General features: G+C 34.0%; 1 protein-coding gene across 1 annotated transcript in view; it reads right to left on the reverse strand.

Moving 5' to 3' along the window:
• pik3c2b (phosphatidylinositol-4-phosphate 3-kinase, catalytic subunit type 2 beta) overlaps positions 1-17,898 on the reverse strand; it is an 88,764-nt gene that overhangs the window by 23,052 nt on the left and 47,814 nt on the right. The window contains exon 15 of the mRNA XM_056467854.1: positions 9,370-9,512. Coding sequence (XP_056323829.1) covers positions 9,370-9,512 — 143 coding nt within the window. The remainder of the gene's footprint in view (positions 1-9,369; positions 9,513-17,898) is intronic.

A 17,898-nucleotide genomic window follows, 5' to 3' on the forward strand; every position in this document is an offset into this window, starting at 1 on the left:
AACAATACAGTAGCGAAAGATGACTTCTTTTGTCAGGTTGTATGTTTTCTTGCCCAGCTGGATGTTGGACTCATGCAAAAAATTGTTTGCACTGGCCAAAAGTGATTAGCTGAAGTTATGACAGCTAACAGAGGATTAATCTTAATCTTTAAGCCTTTTCGATGGGTTATTTTGACTTATTATGACGGCTTAGCAATCAGAAAAAGACAAATAAGCTCATGTATGGGAAAAATTCTGGACCTTTGTCAGTGAGGGGTGGGTCTTCCGAACCACCCCTGGCTACAGGCCTGCTTAAAGCTACAAAAGTCATTTACTCTTTTTATTTTATTATTATTATTATTATTTTACTGGCATACACGTCAGCGATAGCATTTCCACACTCATTTGAGAAAGGCTAGTTGAAGTGCACATATGAAAAGCTTCGTATTTAAAGTGCTGGTAGTCAAGACATTCTGCACCTCAAATGCAATTCTTGTAAAGAAAAAATGTAATTAAAAGAGCCTCAGCTTTAACTGCATTAAATTTTTAGTACCATTAACCCTTTATCAGGTGAACAAACATATGGTAACATTTACATTGATTTATTTATATATTTGCATACACAATATTATTATTTAAGTTCAAATATCTTGTAATAACCTCCAGTAACACTGCAGAAATTTTCCATCAAGTATTTCAATGAGTGCCCTAAAAAGGTTGAACCGAAAAACAAAAAAAGAAAACATTTTTTCATTCATTATTACAGTACTTTTAAGCACACTTGTACACTTCCTCATGTTTGTACTTCTCTCATCTGTGGAAACTAGTGTGTAAGCTGTTTGGATTCGTTTGTTTATAAACAGAATAATGCCATGTCCCCATCAGGGTTATTTACAGTAAATGGCGCACACACAAGGTTAACATCATAATCCATAAAATCCTAATAAGACATTTCAACTTGATATAAGACAAGAAGTCTAAAACGCATTCGGGTGATTCAGAAAATATTGAATCATATATAGAAATCGACATTTAGAACCTATAATGGATCAAATTTTTCCAAGTCAATTTTTTCGATTACTTTCTCTACCACGTGTGGAGTCACTTGACCCCGTTCGTTTGCACTACATTGACGGTGATTGGAAGCTGCACCAGAGACGCCTTGAGGCATATTTCTATTATAAAAAAGATTATTTACATAAAATATTTGTTTTCAGAAGATTTAAGAAATACATTGTTAAATATTATTTACAGGATATACAAGAGTTATTTTATTTAGAAGAGATACTGCTTATTTTTTACTTTTGAAAACAATGAAAATAATTCATTTCGTTCCCAAAAGTGTGAGTTGTCACTTTTTATTAAAAAAAACGTGACTGTTGGTTTGAGGCAATGTGTGTTTTAATTTCAGTTGTTCAACATTGATGTTCAATAAATAATCATAGATAGTAGATAGTGCGTGTTTCCTTCAGTTATTTTAAATCAAGTAATGCACCCTTCTTTCAGAATTCTCTCAGTTGTAATATGCGAGTATATTTACTGTACACAGGTGTTTCTACAGGTTTCATCAAGTCAAATTTAGGACTTTAAGACATTAAGACCATTATGATTGAAATTTCAGACTTACACAAGGCTAAACGCTAAAGTTTTTTTCTTTATGGCCAAGTTAAAACTTAAAAAAAAAGTCTTTAATATCAAATGGTATTGTAAGGAAGATAATTAAACCATATTAATGGACAGAGGAAAATTAAGACCTGTGTAAAATGATTTAAGACCTACAACACAATATTTCAGTGGATTTAAGACTAAGGCCAAAAATTGTGTTTGAAATTTAAGACATTTTAAGACTAAGACCCCTGCGTGTTCAAAACCTGTCAGTGAACTATGAGGGCAAATAAATTAACAAATAAAATAGATCAATAATTGTAATAGTTAAAATGTTCAATTAATTGAGATTTCGATTTTTGGTCAAATCACCCAGCCCTAATATATAGAAAATTCTACATAAATGAAATTCTTTCTGAATAAAAGCATTTCCTCATTAACAATTATAATACAACTGGATGATTAACTTTATATAGAACTTGACATGAGATTCAAAAGAGGAGCTTTACCTCCACTCAAAAAATTACTTTGCTACTAATTTAAATACAGTTGAAACTATTTAATTTTGAATTCTTTTTTTATCTTTTATGTTCAATTAATTTAATATTTTTTACAAATTTAAGTTTACTTAATTTGTGTTATGATAACATGAAGAAATTGTGTAGAAACCCAGCATTTTTACAGTGTAGTATTAATTTATATGTAAGTATTTTCTTGACCCAGTCAGACAACTTGCTCATGTCTTGAATCAAAAATTAGATTTAATTATAACTTGAATTATTTTTATAATCATCCCATTCATTCTGCCATGGGCTGCTAGGTTGTAATTCAAAAATAGACCATGTTTTTGTCACTGTTTTTCGACAGGCTTATGAATTCATGTTTTGGGAGTGTCTCCTCTCTCTAGGGACGACAGAGAGCTGTTGAGCAGGACCCCGGGATCAGATTACCCCTGTGCCTGCTGGGCCCTAATCATACATTTATAGTCAGACAGCTCAATATACAGGAGGAAAGGCCTACAATAAAAGGTTAGAAAAGCTTCATACAACAATATAAAAGCATGACTGTCATTAGACGACTACATATCCCACAATTCACTGGAGGCCTGAGTAGTATTGATTCCTGGCCGCAGTTGCTCCAGGCAACCCTGAGGCTCTTTTGTGGATTAAACAGTGAAGAAAAGGGTGTGGAACTATTGCTATATTCAAGGGATAGTCCATACACAAACACAAATTTGCTGGTAATTTATTCGCCCTCAGGCCTTCCAAGATGTAGGCGATTTTTCTGAAGTAGAAGAATAAAGAAGTTTTTTGTTTGTATTTTTATTTTTTTAGTTGTTAGTTAATTGTTGGAGTAACCATGGTACTTGGTGTTTTGTGAAATGCAACTTAAAGGCTAGTGGTACTTGTAGTGTAAATAAAAATGCATACAGGCAAAACAAAATCTACAACTGTGGATCCTGATGATACGTTGCAATCTTTTGAATAGAAACTGGTGTAACTAAACATTATTTACAGCATTATTATCTTCAATCCATAGCCTCAATTTCATGTGCTGGAGGAAACATTATATTGTTCATTTTAAAAATTGATGTCAATGATTTGTTTGTTTGAAGAAATATTTGAGTAGTTTGCAGAAAAAAAAAATGTTTTACTCAAAAAAAAAATAAAAAAATAAAAAAATAAAAAAAAATAAAAAAAATAAATAAATAATATATATATATATATATATATATATATATATATATATATATATATATATATATATATATATATATATATATATATATATATATATATATATATATATTTTTTTTTTTTTTATAATTTATTATAAATAAAAGTATTCTTGTTATTATACAATTTTTATTCTAAGTAATCTTAAATGTAACTGAAAAACAATGTTAAGACACAACTGGAGTGATGCTAAGATCATTTAAGAAATCTTTTGCATAAATATTAATTTAATTTGAATGAAATTCTATAGACAATTCAATAAAATACAAAAAAATGATGTTTTATAGAATTATCTGTTGTCTTAGACTTGACACATGGCAGAGAATTAGGTTTATTAAGTCTTTACCTCCCTGACCCGTCATCCCTCCTCATCTCCTCATCTCTTTTTTGCTTAAAAATAAATCTATCAGGAGGCATGCTTGGTAAGATCACCGTCATATTGTTTAAACTTTAGTTTTGTCGACTAGCTAAACAAAAAGGCTGTTACGCCGGTTTTACAACGCATGAGCGGCGCGTGAGCATCAAGTAGCCTACTTTTTTGGCACGCATGTTAACCGAGACTCGCACCGGCAGAAGAGCAGCGCGTGCGAGAGGCGCGCGAGTTCTCAGCGCACACACTGCGTCAGTTTGCTTTTTGATTAAACACATTGCTTTCACCAGCGTTGGTTCGGTTGCACATAGAGAACAGCATCTTTATTTTGGAATTACCACTCTTAAATATACCACTAATAAATACACTTGCATATGAAGTAAATCATATCTCAATGCATTTACTGGGGCACTGGAAATTTTTACTGGGGCACGTGCCCCAGTAAATTGGGTCTAGCGACGCCCCTGACTCAAACATATATCTATTATTTGTAATTCCAGGTGGTTTCATCTTTCATCCATTCGTGCATTAAAAACTGAACAGTATCAAAATTAAATATACCCATAAAAAAAATTCTCTAAAACAAATACAGTTCATTTTGGATTTTAATCAAAAAAAATCTTGAGGGGAAAAAAAGCATCACAGTTTCCACAAAGACATTAGGCAGCACATGATTATTTTTTTTTAACTCTGATAATACAAAATTCTTCTCAAGCAGAATCAGATAATCATCAGAATATTAATGCAGAAATTAATGCTAAAGGTAGTAAGGGCTGCTTAGGATCAATTTCAAAACATATTCAAATACAAATAGTTTATTATTGTAATATAAATCGCAATATCACCATTAGTGTATCACAACTGTAGCCTTTTTTTTGCCATTTTTATTGATCACAATTTCAAATTTAGGTGCAATTATACAGTGCCCAGATTAAATGAGTACACCCCTTAAGGATTTCTCTTTTAAATTAATATTTTCTATAGAGTGCTAAACAATAATCTTTTTATGTATATACATAAGCAATGGCGGTTCTAGCTTAAATGGCACCCTGGGCAAACCAGCCCATATATGCCCAACTTTGTGTAAAATATGGACAAAACCAAAATTGGGATCATTAATATATATATATATATATATATATATATATATATATATATATATATATATATATATATATATATATATATATATATATATATATATATATATATATATATATATATATATATATATATATATGTTATAAATAAAATAATTATTTAAATTATTATTATTATTATTATTATTATTATTATTATTATTATTATTATAAATAAATAAATAACAGAAATCCCTAACTGTAACTGCAAATAAATGTAAACACAAACCTGGAGTGATTTGTTAAGATTATTTTGCATGTATATTAATTATTTCTATAAAACACACAAAAAAAACAAATGCTTTATAGAATTATCTGTTCATCTAAGACCCGACTCAAGGCTGAGAAATAATGTTATTAAGTCCCAACTCCCTGACTAATTATGCCTCCTTTCTGCTACATAGTAAAAAGATCTTTATATTATATACACTTCAGTTTTGTCACCTTGCAAAACTCGATGTGTGTCGACACCTTGTAGAAGTAAAATAAAAGACTATTGCTATCATTTTACAGCGCATGAGTGATGCGTATTTTATGGACGTGCATGTAAACAACCAGGATTCACATGATTCATGCAGCGTGCGGTTTGTTGCTAGATCGGATATAGTTGCGGCCGGAAGTTAACGAGAATTATTTATATTGTTTATTAAATTTTCCATTTATTGTATTTTATTAACGTCTACCCTTATCCCAACCCTAAACACAATCGTCACAGTAATGTAAAAACCGTAGTTGTACCGAGTATTATATATGCTATCAATTAAATTACCCAATAAATGTTATTTTTTAACGCCTACCCCCACCCCAACCCTAAACCCAACCGTCACAGTACTGAAAAAATATTAATTATTTTTATACACTGTCATAAAAAATGCTGCTATATTGATGTGCGTAAGGCACGCTGGAAAGGTTTTCTGTTTCCATGCGTCAGTTTGCTTTTACCAGCATTGTTTCGCTTGCACATAGAGAATAACAAACTTGTTTGTGCAAAAGATGCCTAATGTGAATGGCCCATAACGTCTTTATTCTGGGATTACCACTCTAGGTTAAGCCACGTGCAAGAGGAAAATCCTATCTCAAAGCTCACTGGGGCAGAGATGTTTTTACTGGGGCACTTTGTTCTTTTGCACCAACTTGCCATGCCGCCCTGGGCAAATGCCCATATTGACCATGCCTAAATCCACCACTGTAGATAAGGTTAGTCCATACTTACACCAAAAGTGGAACTGATCTAACAAAGTAAATTAGATCTTTGTGCAAAAATAAGTACACCAGAATGCATATTTCGGGTAAATAAATTACATACAATTTTAATAGAGCAAAAATCAAGAAAACCACAAAAATATATTGAATTTAGTTACATTTTTGTAGTTTATAATTTTTTTTACAAACACCTCATTTGAGATATATTCATTTTCAAAAATGGTTACTTATTTATGCTATGCATTGTATATAAATATTACTAGTATTATTATTATTATTATTATTATTATTATTATTATTATTATTATTATTATAAGCATTATAAAGTAACAAGAAAAAGTAATAATAGGAGCAAAATCCGTCCCCACTCTTCATCTGTTCACAAACCAAAGTTGAAACATTAACTCTCCATTGACGAAAACCCGATCAGAGAGTTTACACCCAGCTCAAATGCTCAACCTTTGATCCCAGAGCTGGAGACAATTTATGACTAAATATTTCCAGGCTGGTGTGGAACTAGATTTTACACTGCAGCAAATGTTTAGAGTCTCTGAACGGCAGAGAGAAAAAACAGCTGAGGGAGGGAGGGAGAAAGAGAGAGAAAGAAAAAGAGAGAGGAGGAACAGGGCCAGCTGGAGAGATCAGATCCACATCAGCTGTCTAAAGATGAAACTAACAAACTGAGCACTGGAGAGTACCGAGGAGCACCAGATATACCTTATATTCAAACATAGAAGAAAAAAAAAGGGGGCGGGGAATACACAGTCATATAGTAGCATATATAGTAGTTGAAAGTAATTTGTCCTTGTATAATGATTATAATAAATAATATTCTCCTGTGATGGACAGCTGAAAAAAATGAAAAGATGAAAACTTTTTAGGAGGTTTCGTAAGAACGCAAATAGCACAAATAGAAAAACATAAAATATAAATCCTGTGTAATTTTGTACAGTTTTGTTTAATTTTAAATAGGCCAAATGCATAAAAACCCCAATTATGTTATATTATATTATATTATATTAATTTTCTACTGCTTTTCCGGGGCCTTCCCTCTCTCCAGACACTTCCTCCAGCTCCTCCGGGGGGATTCAGAGGCATTCCCAGGCCAGCCGAGAGAAAGTCCCTCCAGCGTGTCCTGGGTCTTCCCCGAGGCCTCCTCCCGGTGGGACATGCCTGGAACACCTCCCTAGGTAGGCCTCCAGGAGACAACCGAAACAGATGCCCGAGCCACCTCAGCTGACTTCTCTCGATGTAGAGGAGCAGCAGCTCTACTTCGAGCTCCTCCCGGGTGACAGAGCTCCTCACCCTATCTACAAGGGTGGACCCTGCCACCCTGCGAAAGAATCTCATTTCAGCTTCTTGTATCCGGGATCTTGTCCTTTAGGTCATGACCCAAAGCTTATGACCATAGGTGAGAGTATGAACGTAGATTGACCAGTAAATTGAGAGCTTTGCCTTTCGGCTCAGCTCCTTTATCACAACGGACCAGTACATCGGCTGTATTACTGCTGCATCTGCACCAATTCGCCTGTCAATCTCACGTTCCATATATTATATTATATTATATTATATTATATTATATTATATTATATTATATTATATTATATTATATTTATTATATTTCTAGGCTTTATATAAATATATAAATTTATCCAAATAAAAATGGTTGAGAGTTGTAAATAATGTTAAGCTTTTTGCCCAGGTGGTTCATTTGTAAGTGTACATGTAGTTCTGGTCACTTTTGAATAGGCTAAATGCATAAAAATCACCTATGATATGATATATGATATTTAGACCATTCATTTAGCCAAACAATATGGTTGTGAGCTGTGAATAATGTTGAGTTTCTTGCCCAGATGGATCATTTTGCTCCATAAACCTCAATGTGTCATTAGGAGGCAAACATAAATTTGGTATTTCCAGTGTGTTTTCTGACTTTCAAAGTGCTGGTAGCCTTTAAAGTACATTTTATGAGACACCAAGGACCACAGTTTCAGCAGCAACAACAAAAATCGATTTTTTTTTTTTATATGTTAATAAATGTTGAATAAATCACCAGCAAATATTCATTCCTCACACTCTTATATGAAACGATGAGTTGGAGATGCAAAAAGGGACAAGGGGAAAATGGACAAGAGTGCTTTTATTCCTCTCGCCAATGAGGAAGGATCTGACACAAACTGCTACAACAGCTGGTTTCGTCTGCTCTCATATGTGCCTGATCATCATCTCAATGTCTACTCCTGAGCTTATTCAACCTCTGTTCCCAAGCAGACATGCTCATTTGAGAGCGGAAAAATGATTTCATGCTGAGAGTCGCTAAAATATGAATGATAAGTAACGACAGCTGAATCTGAATTTTCATGAGCTGGTCATTTGAGTTTGCCGTTGCACTTAAACCACCCTTGTCCAGTAAAAGCAGCACTTTTTATAACCTCAATGTCTAGATATCAACGGATTGCATTGCATAAGAAATTTTAGGCAATCCTTAATGAGATAGTTCAAGCAAAACTGAAAATTCTCTGAAAAATCATTTTCTCAACCTTCACTAGTCACAAACCTATTTGATTGTATTTCTTGTACTGAACACAAGAGAAGATCATTTGAAAGCTGGAAACCTGTATCCATTGACTTCCATAGTGCTTGTTTTTCCTACCAAGGATGGCATGAATATTAAAAACGTGGCATGAAAATTAAAAAGTGGTTTGAAACCACTTGAAGTGACTGAATTTTACTGATGGGTAAACCATCCCTTTAATACCCCCAAAAATGTTGCTGGTTTTGTTTCATGAGATCTCACTGTATTGTCTTGCATCATGAAATTACCAAGACCACAGTTTCAGCAAAATAATCTTCTTTAATGTTCTAATGAAGAAAAGGTAACCTTTACTTTGGAAGAATGATCCTTTAATATAAATGGAGATGTACAGTGTTTAGATGATGTATTTTTCCAACCAAGATATACTTTAGATTCTGATAAAGGCAGACTTTTGTTTTTGTTTTGTTTCTTGGATATTCAAGGAAAGCTATTGAACATATTAAGGGGACGGTTCACCCAAAAATGAACATATACTCAGAAGTTAATCTCCCTGAAGTGATTCCAAACCTTTTTTCTTTCTCTTTTCAACAACATTTTATCTTGAAAACGTTGATAACAGCCACTGATTTTCATAGTGAGAAAAAAATGTATAGCCACCATTATCTGAAATATATTTTAAATTAAAGAGAAAAACCAAACCCAAACAGGTCTGAAATAAGTGGAGGGTGACTGTTTTCATTTTGGGGTGAACTATCCCTTTAATTAAATCAGGATGCAGTTTAGGATTTTCAGACTTACCAGAAAAGGGACTTCTTGTGCAGGACATCATGCAGCTGCCTCTGGCTGACCTGGTCCAGGCGAGAGAACTCATACTGGGGACTGAATTCAGCAGGAGCAGGGGTGCTGAAACGCACTTCAAAAGAAGAGGTAGGAAAGTCCACCTAAAAGACAAAAATAAGCCACTATTACCAAATGACTTTATAAAAAAACTACAGTTTAGTTTGAAATGGCAAACCAAACGTTTATCGGACAGACATTATAATTTGAACAGCATCTGCAGCCTTGCACAAGCAGTTTGGCAGGAGGAGAAATGGTCATGGCCCAACTGAGCCTGGTTTCTCTCAAGGTTTTTTTTCTTTCACTTTCGTTTCCTTCACTTTCGTTTTCGTTTTGCTGTGATCACTGGCCGGCATGGTTCGGGACTTATGGAGCTGCGCATCGATGGATTTGCTATTCAGTGTTTGGACTCTGGACACTATTCAGTGTTCGGAAAATTAAACCACACTCAACTGAACTTAAACTCTTAAAACTGGACTGACACTTTCAATTTACTACAAACTTCTATGTTAAGCTGCTTTGACAATTTACATTGTAAAAGTGCTTTAGAAATAAAGATGAATTGAATTGCTTGATAATAATGCTATAGAGAAAAGGCAAAAATATATATGATACATTCTCAGAAAAAAAAAAGGTACAAAATCTGTCACTGGGGTGGTACCTTTTCAAAAGGTATATTTGAAGGTGGCTGCACGATGGCACAGTGGGTAGCACGTTTGCCTCACAGCAAGAAGGTCGCTGGTTCGAGCCTCGGCTGGGTCAGTTGGTGTTTCTGTGTGGAGTTTGCATGTTCTCCCCTTGTTCGCGCGAGTTTCCTCCGGTTGCTCAAGTTTTCCCCACAGTCCAAAAACATGTGGTATAGGTGAATTGGGTATGCTTGAATTGTCCGTAGTGTATGTGTGTGAATGGATGTTTCTCAGTGATGGGTTGTGGCTGGAAAGGTATCCGCTGCGTAAAACATGTGCTGGATAAGTTGGCGGTTTATTTTGCTGTGGCTACCCCTGATTAATAATGGGACCAAGCTGAAAAGAAAATGAATGAATATTTAAAGGGTCCTTAAAGGTACATATTAATAAGCAAAAAGTACAAATGTGTTACACATAGTACCTTAAAAGGTTCAAAAGTGAACCCTAAAGGTAATAATGGTATGGATAAAAAAAAAAGTGTACCTTTTGAAAAGGTAACACCCCAGTAACAGATTTTGTACCTTTCTTTCTGTGTGTGTACACTGCCTGGCCAAAAATACTTCAGAATGTCTCTTTTTTGTAGCTTTTTATTTCTTCAACATGCTATCCACATCCTAATGATTCTCAGTTAGTTTTAGATCAACTGTGGGTCAAATTATGCATGTTTTTTGTATTGTTTTTATCTCAGCATGATAAAAAGCTTACTTAAAAGAAAATGGCAAACATATAGGAAGCTAAAAATATATTTATCACTGCAATAAAGATCCAACTAAAGACTTTTTTGCTAACATTTTTATTTTCGCCAGGCAGTGCATCTCAATATTTTTTCTAAAATAATTATATTCTGTATACATTTGAGTTGTTGTGCAAATAAATTAAGTCAATCATGGAAAGAGTTAACATCATAATATCACTTGCTTCCCTTTAGCTTATTCCCTGCTTTATCAGGGGTCGCCACATCAGAATAAACCAGCCAAACCAGGGGTGTCCAAACTCGGTCCAGGAGGGTCGGTGTCCTGCTGAGTTTAGCTCCAACTTGCCTCAACACACCTGCCAGGAAGTTTCTAGTATATCTAGTAAGAGCTTGATTAGCTGGTTCAGGTGTGTTTGATTAGGGTTGGAGCTAAACTCTGCAGGACACCAGACCTCCAGGACCGAGTTTGAACACCTCTGAGCTAAACTGTCTATTGTGACAATTTATAGTAAAAACCATTCTGATGATTTTCATAATGTTATTTTAATCTCACCTGAAAAATAAAATTCATATCACTACGTCATATTCATAGTCATGTACTCATCACTCATGTAGTCCTACAGCTTTATTCTGTTCAATGGAGCACCAAGCAAATAAAGAAAACAAATGGTTATCACAGGTAACATTCTCTCCAGCTCATGGGGTGCAAAGATGGGACAAGAGTGAAATTAGAAGGTTTACGATCCGAAGCAGAAACGCTGAAGTTCACGGTCACGGATGGCAGCAGTTAACATGAGCGCTGAAAGCCGGAACGGCACCATGAACAGCTGAGGCTTTCACCTTGAACACGCCAAATTACACACTAAACCATAACAGCGGAGTTCCAATACACACAAAGCCGAAAACTGAGAAAAGAAAAAACTACAACTGCACGGATCCAGTGACTAAAACAGATCTGAAGTCAAGAAAACTCTATTAGGACAGCAAATGAAGCTTTAAATGATGGGGCATCTGGGGCTGTTTTCACACTTCTGTCAGTCCATGTTGAATTCCATCCAATCATTACTGCCATATGCCTCTCAGCATCACACTTCATCCATTAGCAGAATAAAATGAAAAAACAACACTGCAATAATGAATGCTGAAGTCTCTCATGCATTTCATGACCTTCACAACAAATGTTGCCCCCTGGAAGCAAGTCAGTAACGCCCCTGGGTAGCTCTCTTCTGCTTAGAGAATAAAGTTCATTTAGTGAAGATGGCTTTTATCCGTTCACAAATTAAGATGAAGTTGTATGGAATAAGTGTCAATTACTTTTATGAAAAATTAAATGTGTAACTAAAAATTAAATGTGTATGTAATGTAACCTGATATGGTGTGTATATTGGAATACACAAGTATTTAATAATGGAAAGGCATATGAAACGTTAAGTCATCAGTTAGCCAGCCACTTTTCATTAATACTAACAATGCCAATAGCAATCATTACAAGAAATGACAAGGCATTATGTGTGAAAATTACAAAGACTGCTTTGCAATCATATAAAGACTTGAGCAGATTACACATGCTGTGATCTTTTCACATATGCAGCCCAAAAGCTTCTCTTTACAACATACACAATTACATTTTTAGCTATTTGATTACATTAAATGTCTTAGTTTGTCCAATTTCAAATCACTTTGATTAAAATAAATAAAATTAATAAATAAATTAATTAATTAAAATAAAGAAAATAGATTAATCAAAAAATAATAAAATACTCCTTTTAGCTTGACGTTAACATTTTAGTTTGTCCAACTCCAAATCACTTTGATTAAAATAAATAAATGAATAAATAAATATAAAAACATTAAAAAAAGAATACAAAATATACTCCTTTTAGCTTCACTTTAATGTTTTAGTTTGTACAATTCCAAATCACTTTGATTAAAATAAATAAAATAAAATAAATAAATAAATAAATATGAAAACATAATAAAATAGACTCCTTTTAGCTTCACTTTAATGTTTTAGTTTGTCCAATTCCAAATCACTGATTAAAATAAATAATTGAATAAATAAATAAATAAATAAATAAATACATACAAAAACATAATAAAATAGACTCCTTTTAGCTTCACTTTAATGTTTTAGTTTGTCCAATTCCAAATCACTGATTAAAATAAATAATTGAATAAATAAATAAATAAATGAAAACATAATAAAATAGACTCCTTTTAGCTTCACTTTAATGTTTTAGTTTGTCCAATTCCAAATCACTGATTAAAATAAATAATTGAATAAATAAATAAATATAAAAACAAATAAAATATAAAATAGACTTCTTTGAGCTTCACTTTAATGTTTTAGTTTGTCCAATTCCAAATCACTTTGATTAAAAATAAATAAATAAAAATAAACAACAAATAAAATCAATTAAATAAAAATAAAATAAAACTATATATAAAAAATAAATAAAATATCAAAAGACTTTTAGCGTCATTTTAATATGTTTTAGTTTGTCCAATTCCAAATCACTTTGATTAAAATAAATAAATAAATAATTATTAAAATTCTAATTAAAATAATAAAAAGATTCCTTATAGCTTATTTTTTTAATTTATAAAAGGACACATGTGAATTTATTCTTTCAAGCAATTCCATCAAGTTGAAACTGTTGTGTTTTAAAATGAAAGTTTAGTCCATTTCATCATTTAATTTTGTGTGTGTGGGTCAATTTTTCATTTATTGATCCAATTTTTCAAGACATTCAAGTCATTTATTTATTTATTTTTTGAGTAGACCGTTTCATCAAGAAAAAAAAAAAAACAGGACTCTAATTCATACTCATTTACAAACTCCACCAGCCGATTCAATGGTGCAGTACAAAAAGCGTTGTCAAGGATTTAGTTTGGCAAAACATCAAATAAATGTGTGTATTGAAAAGGAAAAGAATGTGAAAAATGGGGTCAGAGAAAAAGAGCGAAAGAAAAGCAGCCCCGTATAGAACAAGAAGAGAAGCTAGGGGGGAGCGAGTGCACGTTTAGGCGGTTTTAACGAGGCCCAGATGTGTCATCACACCCAGACGCATCGTGGCCGTGGGGCCGTTTTAACGGGGCAGATTGAGGGAAATCTGCCACCTCACTCTGAATAACCCCAGCACCTTAATGACCGAACAGGCATCCGTCCCAGTTTAAACTGCACAGCCCAATGCCCTTAGACAAAGCCGTGGCATTGGGGCACAAAAGAGCACTATTGGCACTACTATGGGCCGGCTTGGCACAGGGAGATGGCAGAAAGAGTAGCGGGGGACTGTATAGTTGGAGGGCTGTGTGGAGGGTGGGAATTTGGATGAAGTGAAGAGAAAACCATGTGCGCATGTGATCTACCAAACAGATTCAGAACACCACCAGCGGGAAGTGCTGTTTACAGACAGAGCAGCGGTGAAAATGTCACGTCTGGATGTGTTAAGGGAGGATTTTATATATGTGGAGGAAGTGGTGACTCAGTGTGCACAGGGAGGTCTCAGGTGATGATTAAGTGTGTGTGTTTTCAGCAATCTGCAGTACCATTTTTTAAAGAGACAGGAAAACATATTTAGTCTTTTAAGAATATATTTATTCAGCAGAGATGCGTTAAATTAAGTATTACTGATAGTAAAAACATAATGCTATTTTCGATTTCAAATGAATGCTGTTCTTTGGACTGTTTATGCATCTAAAAAAATAATTAAATTAAAAAATAAAATAAAAATAAATTTTAAAACTAAAAGGAAGAAGATATTTAGAGAAATGCTGAAAACCTGTAACCACATATGGTGAATACAAATCCTATAGAGATACATTTTTTAGGTTTAGATAATTTAAGGCACTTCTTTTGTGTTCCATCCTTATTTAAGACAGATCTACATTAATATGTCCATTACTTTTTTTATCAGCAAATTAATGTACACTAGTGGTCAAAAGTTTGATATTCTGCTCACCATAGCTTCTTTTATACATTAATTCATTCATTCATTCATTTTCTTTCGGCTTAGTCCCTTTATTAATCCGGGGTCGCCACAGCGAAATGAACCGCCAATTTATCCAGCATGTTTTTACGCAGCGGATGCCCTTCTAGCCGCAACCCATCACTGGGAAACATCCATACACACTCATACACTACAGACTATTTTAGAATACCCAATTCACCTGTACCACATGTCTTTGGACTGTGGGGGAAAACTGGATCACCTGGAGGAAACCCACGCGAATGCAGGGAGAACATGCAAACTCCACACAGAAACGCCAACTGACCCAGCAGAGGCTTGAACCAGCGACCTTCTTGCTGTGAGGGGACAGCACTACCTACTGTGCCACTAGCTTCTTTATTTGATTTTTAAAATACTGTAAAAATTGTTTTCTTATTGAATATAGTTAAACATTTCATTTATTTCTGTGATTTAAAGCTGAATTAGCAACCTCTGTCTTCTGTTAGTTGTTAATGTGGTGATGCTCTACCATTCTAGGTTATAATTATTCTTATATTTTATGGAGGTGCAATGCAGGAACAAAAAGAGATCACACTTTATTTTGATGGTCTGTTTGTTGAATTTAAGCTACATTGCATCTACATGCCAACTAATTCTCATTAGATTATAAGTAGACTGTTAGGTTGTGGTTAGAGTACGTTGTCCTTGCTAAGTTTCTTATAGTCAGTTAAATGTCTGTTGAAGGAGCAGAATCAACGGATATCAAGCAGACAGTCTACTAATACTCAAACGGACCATCAAAGTTTTTAAACTTAAATCCATCAAGCAATTCTGAATATAGGGGGAAAAAACATTAAGCATCGCAACCGTTTTCATCATTGATACGAGATGTTAGAAAATTAGCAAACATTTGAATAACTGTATGACACTGATGACTGGACGACACTGCTTTTAAAGAAGTACATTTTACCAAAGACATATTTCACTGCTCATGACGTTCAGACAGAGGGAAAAAAAGCAGACATTAAAGACTTTCAAACAGTTTCGCGACAAGTGAAGGTTGAGTAAATGATGACAATTTTCAGTTTTGGGTGAACTGTCTCTTTAATATACCATTTCTGCACAGGAAATGGCACACACATATAAATGTGTCTACATGTGTGTGGTGTTAGTAGGCCGCATCACACTTGCACATGTCAGCCTGTTCTAATCACCACAACTGGTTCACTATAGGAGGTGAGTATCAACAAAACTCTAGTGCTTGAAGAGCCTGTTTTCATGCCCTCCTGAACATCATATACTTGTGACATTATTAAGCCTGGCACCACGTCGCTCACCGCCGCTGATTGCGCGCGCACCTCACGAAATGGACAAGGCTTTTATACTTTGTGATTTTCTTTAAAACGACAGGGGGCCGTCAAAAGAAACCCACTGTAAAATCCGACAGATAAACAGAGAAGTAGGAAGTTTTCGGTACTACGTCATATCATTAAAATAATTCGAGATTTTTAAACAAATTTTTTAAATTATTATTTTAATGATTATAAACATTTAAGATAAAGTTTTTTATTTTATTTTATTTTTTAAATCAAACTTTGTTGCATTACTTGCTTTTGCTCATATCTCAGACAGTTCTACGTTTTAAAGTTTATTAAAACATGAATAATAACAGAACATGACTTACTCTACAAATATATTTTTTATTATGGAAAGAATAAACCATTATCATCAATAAAGCCTAGAAAAATGGGGCATCAGTATATTGTAAACCGATGGGTTCAAATATTCTTTTTCAGTTATCAAAGAAATAATTTGTTACTTCATTTTAGTTTTGTAACAAATTCATTAAAACCTATGAAGGGTGGAAAAACATACCACCCGGGTCTCTACTTTTACCATGGCTTCTCTTTTTGGTTTTAACAAACTTATCCCTCAAGTTTTTCTAAACTAAACAAAAACTTTCCTCCTTTCCCACTTTTGCAATTTCTAGCCAATAATTATTGTCCACCTGGTCATCCCTATGATCACGCATAGACGGATCATAAAGATGTCTGTACAGTCGTACCGGTTTCAGACAAAATCTCTTCAAAATGATTCATATTATACTCAAATAAAACGTGGCGGCGAGCAAATTGTACGCTTGAGTTTTTAAAAATTGTGCACTCTCAGCCAGATGAAATCATGTTGATGTTACAAAATTAGTGTATTAGCAAAACATCTGAATAACTGTGACACTGATGACTGATTTAGATGAAGTACATTTTACAAAGGACATATTTTACTGCTAACAACGTTCAAACAGAGGGGGAAAAAAATTGATTAGAGAAGGATCAACCTGTGCATTTAAATGAATAGTTTAAAAAGCTGTTTATACGTGTACACTGAAATCAATTACTTTTATAGTACTTTTGCAACAAAACATCCAAATAAAACATCTAGTTTAGTGCTGTCAGACTATTTCCTGAGCATTGCATTTTGCTCTGGGCTGTTTATATGAATGTAAAAGTAATACTTCTGCATCAGTCTTTCTCTCTCTGTGCAGAGCTATCTGACCTACTTTTAGGACATTTTGCGAGAAGCAGGACAGTTCCTTCCTTATATTTCCACTAGCACACTGGCCCGACCCTATTACCGCCCAATTTATGAGCCAAGCGCTGAACATACCTTTCATTATACTCCTTCAAATATAATCTATCCAGACATGCACTCAAAAATATATTCATCCTTTCTACAAACTTTCACATTTTAAAATTTCCCAATGCACACGTCCTCAAAACTTAAGATTTGACTGTTTGCATAAATGATGTTGGGAAAAAGATGAAAGTGACGTTGGATAAAATACAGCCAGTTATTAAAACATCTCCAGGCTAAAAGAATCTGCTTGCTGATTTGGGAGAAAATCTTAAAATTAATGAGCATCAGTCTTCAATTTACAAATATTTCACAGAGCAAAAGTATTTTAGCCAAGCGGCAACATCCCGCTCTCCTTCGTAAAGCCAATACGGAAGTAACTGAAACTGCAATTCATCGACTGGCCTTTGGGGGCTGGCTCCAGTAACTCCAGATGTTCACTGACTGCAATGCTAAACTGGCCAATTTTACAGCTAATAAAAACATGTTTACAGCCTGGTACAAAAGATGGTTTTGGTGCATATAGCTA

This window comes from Danio aesculapii, chromosome 11 (assembly GCF_903798145.1).
Source record: "Danio aesculapii chromosome 11, fDanAes4.1, whole genome shotgun sequence".
NCBI classification, from domain to species: Eukaryota; Metazoa; Chordata; class Actinopteri; order Cypriniformes; family Danionidae; genus Danio; species Danio aesculapii.